This window comes from Mytilus californianus, unplaced genomic scaffold (genome assembly GCF_021869535.1).
Source record: "Mytilus californianus isolate M0D057914Y unplaced genomic scaffold, xbMytCali1.0.p SCAF_5, whole genome shotgun sequence".
In the NCBI taxonomy this organism is placed as follows: domain Eukaryota; kingdom Metazoa; phylum Mollusca; class Bivalvia; order Mytilida; family Mytilidae; genus Mytilus; species Mytilus californianus.
In genome coordinates, this window is record NW_026262701.1 from 88,114,351 (window position 1) to 88,118,123 (window position 3,773).

The 3,773-nt window shown below is 34.1% G+C and overlaps 1 protein-coding gene across 1 annotated transcript; it reads right to left on the bottom strand.

Annotated features, from left to right (window-relative positions):
• Nucleotides 1-467: 467 nt before the first annotated feature.
• LOC127702805 (uncharacterized) lies at nucleotides 468-2,107 on the bottom strand. The gene has a single exon (XM_052207107.1). The coding sequence runs from the start codon at nucleotides 2,085-2,087 to the stop codon at nucleotides 468-470; it is 1,620 nt and encodes a 539-aa protein (XP_052063067.1). The 5' UTR covers nucleotides 2,088-2,107.
• Nucleotides 2,108-3,773: the final 1,666 nt, after the last annotated feature.

The window sequence follows — 3,773 nt, forward strand, 5'->3', positions numbered from 1 at the left end:
GATTTTCATCCAACTTTTTGAAAAAAATGGGGCGGGTGGGAGGATTTTATTTTTTATTTTTTATTTCATATGAAAATATTTTGTAAGGTGTTATTAATATGTAAACGTTATAAAATGGCTTATATATGTTTTTATTCCAGAAACATGCACAATAGAAATTTCAACTCCAATCTCTGCAGAATTAAGCTGACCAAAAGACATCTAATAGTCACAAAAATAGTCTTCAATATCAGATGGTCCATCTCATGTGACAAGATTCAAATTTTATTTCTCTGACAAATATCCAGTGGGAAAATTATCTAACAGTTGACCATATCAAATTGAATGATAATAAAAGCTTAATTAAAATAAAACTTTCTGTTTTATTAAACAAAAAATGATATTAAATGCAATAGATTACAAAAAACAGAGAGTTCAAACATTTTTGTAATATTGTATGATTAGAAAATTTTGGTTATTTTTCAAAATCATTTAGGATTAAATTTGTTCCTAGTACGTCTTTCGACAAGTTTTTTACCATTCTCTTTACAACCAGTACATATAGGATAATATTCATTAGCTTCATCTTCATCACCTGCTTCAGCAGGTTCAAGCTCATCAGTTCCACAAAAGAAACAAACATCTTCAAAACCAGCAGAATAATAAGTTAATTCTACAGTACAGTTACATGTAATGTTTTTTCGTACAAACACAGTTTTCAAAACATGGGTTTCTTCTTCAAGATCTAACTCATCAAATGAGAAACCACATGTGTACTGAATATCAGTTAAACTGTTTACTAATTGTGTCCTTCTGACACCCCTTACTACCTTTTTGGAGTAGAGTACTCTAGGTTTATCACAATCTGAACATAGAACAACCATTTCCACATTCTTAGCGTACTGAGAAGATGGAGAAAATGGTAATCCATGTTCAGATGATGGTTTGCCAGTGAGTGATGGTCGATATTTTTCTGATGTTGGCTTTCCATATAACTGATCAAATGATTTATACTTGTCACAATTAAGCGGCTCTGGGTCCGGAAGATGATAAAGACTTTCAAACATTTCATTACTTAAACGAGGTTTTTTGCAAACATGACATGACGTTTTACCACATTTTTTTACACTAAAAATGTACTGAGCAATTTTACAATGATCATTCAAAAAACTCATAAACAATTTTCTTTTTTTAATATCCTGCTGAGTACTATCTGTTACTTTAATATCCTGGTCTATTTTTAATATTTCACGTCTGAAATCAAATATTTCACCCTCTGTTGCTGGATCAAAGACCTTTAAGTTTTTATCTTTCCATTTGAGCCTAGTTATTACATTTGACAATAAAATACGAACAGGCTCTACTGAGTCTAAAACCTCTTCCTCAACCGTAGGATATTTTTCTGCTAGTTTTCTAATTTCACCTAATGAATTTACAGAATCTAATTGTTTTTCATAATGCTCTGTTTTTTCACGCATCAGTCCTACTGACTGGAAACCCAAGTTCAAGATGGACATAATTCTTTCTGCTGGATTTTTCCAACTATTTTGTGGAGGGGTTCTAGCTACACAAATCAAATCAAGATCAAATATAAGAAACAGGCAAATCAAGGACATTTGAACAGAAACATATGTCAATCTATGGTCGGGACCTCCATCACTGTAAAAAATTAAAATGGGCTTAATCATACCATTTTCTAGAAATGAATTTTTCAAAATTTTAGACATTTCAGTTGCATGCCGCCATGGGGAAGAAGATTGAAATGCTGTTTCTTTTACACCAACAAACACTTGCCCACCATAAAATGTTTTTTCAATTTCATCTGGAATCTCTGAAAATAAATTCACACTAGGAGTTATTGAAAATTTTGTGAAGTCGTGATCAGCAACTTCAAATTTTTTCCCCATGGCGACAATGACCTGCTTCCCCCTTTCCACAGTTGCAACTGGATATCCAGGCTCCCCAACTTTCAATTTGTGCTTATCATCCATACACACAAAATTACAAAATGGTTTATACATTATTGCAAACTCTTTTTGGTACCTAAAAATAGCAGAAGCATAATGCATATCTACATGAGTCTTTCTAAATTGGCGACTTTGAATCATAAATTTAACTTTTAACTTGCCTGTATATCTATGAGAGGATTGAAAATTAGCATGTCGAGGCCAAAATTGCCAACGCAACCATTGCTGTGAAGGGACTAAAATGTTTGGTGGTAATTTAGCTTTAACCTGTTCATATAGATCTCGAACTGAAAATGCATCTGCCAAATGAGTAATTACATCACCCCCCTTATCAATTTTGTCATGCCTTCTATCGTCAACAGCCAATTCAAGCTTCTCATTGATATAATTTTGGCACTCTGAAAGAAAATCATTATACTTTTCAGGTTGACCCCGGTTATTCAATCTTAAGTCACAAATAAGTTCAGAGTCTTCATTGTCTAGAATTTCACTGATACGTTTGTCAACTTCTGTTTGTGAAGCAGTAAGAGAGGCAGACTGGTCCCCAGTCAAACGTCTATAAGCCTCTCTTAAAAAAGCAGATTTATTTGAAATTGTGCGACCAAACAAAGAAAGAAATTCACGTCGCATTGCCCGACTGTGATAAACTGGGAGTGATTTGCGTAAATTGCATGCTATTTGCATGTTCTTTGTCAATAAGTCACTCTCAGATACAATGGGAACTTTCCACAGAAACATCAAGTGTTCTTTTGATCCTGTATAAGTAAATTGACAACATTTGACTGGAACAACTAGGTCTTTGAAATAGTCATATCGTCTGTTTGGTTCACCCGGAGAGTAGTCATTGACAACAATAGGAGAAAAAAAGTCACTATGTATGATAGCAGTATGCAATAAATTGTATCTCGCTTGCTTTGTAGGATTGACATTGGACACGGGTGCTAGATATTCCCACCTCTCCTTATCCCCTTGGAATACTTTTTTTGAAGCACTACATTCAGATCTATATTGCTGTGAAACTAAAAAGTCAGCATACTTTTTCAAATTTTGTCCAAATTCTAAAAGAATAGTTCTTATTGGCAACCACTTCTCTCGTTTTAAAAAGCCATTTTCAGTAAGAAGCAAAAGTGCAATTGCATGACTGCGTAAAATGTTCTCTTGAAGACTAGTTGAATCTATTTTCTTTCTCTTTCTTAATTCTGGTTTATAGTAACCATTAAAATGAATCAGTGCTTCAGGAAGACCACAGGCTCGGCTAGCTAATGTGTGGTGGTTACCATCCACATACCACAAAATGTCTGTCAATGTATTCACCAAATTCACCCCAAGACTGTCTTTGTTTGTTGACAAAAAACCCACACCCTGTGCCCTTAGCCACTCAATTATGTCATTAAATAATTTGTTCTTTTGGTTTAATTCATGTTTAATGTTTGGCAAATGATTGGCTTTATTTGCACCCTGCATTAGAATCGTGAAAGCATCAACTTTAGCATTATTTACACAGTTTTGATTTTCATCTTTATTTACTCTGTATTCAATGTAGGGTCCAAGACAAGGTACCGCGTCGCACAACTTTGTGCAGGGGTCGATTTCCGTACTTAATTCACTTTTTTTTGTTCCAATGTGTGCCGTTATTCTAGCGTTTTGAATTTCATTCACTGGAGGTTTGTGGTCCAAATTTCCTGACGCGAAGTCATTATATAAATCAAAAATGGTTTTTTCATCATTGAAATTCGTAGCGTACCACGATTTCTTTTCATTCACACCGCTTACTACTCTAAGAATCACGAAAACCATGTTGAATTGTTACAGGAAGTTAACAAAAAA

Coding starts and splice junctions, on each gene's coding strand:
- LOC127702805 (XM_052207107.1), bottom strand. CDS start 2,087: ATGATTCAAAGTCGCCAATTTAGAAAGACTCATGTAGATATGCATTAT.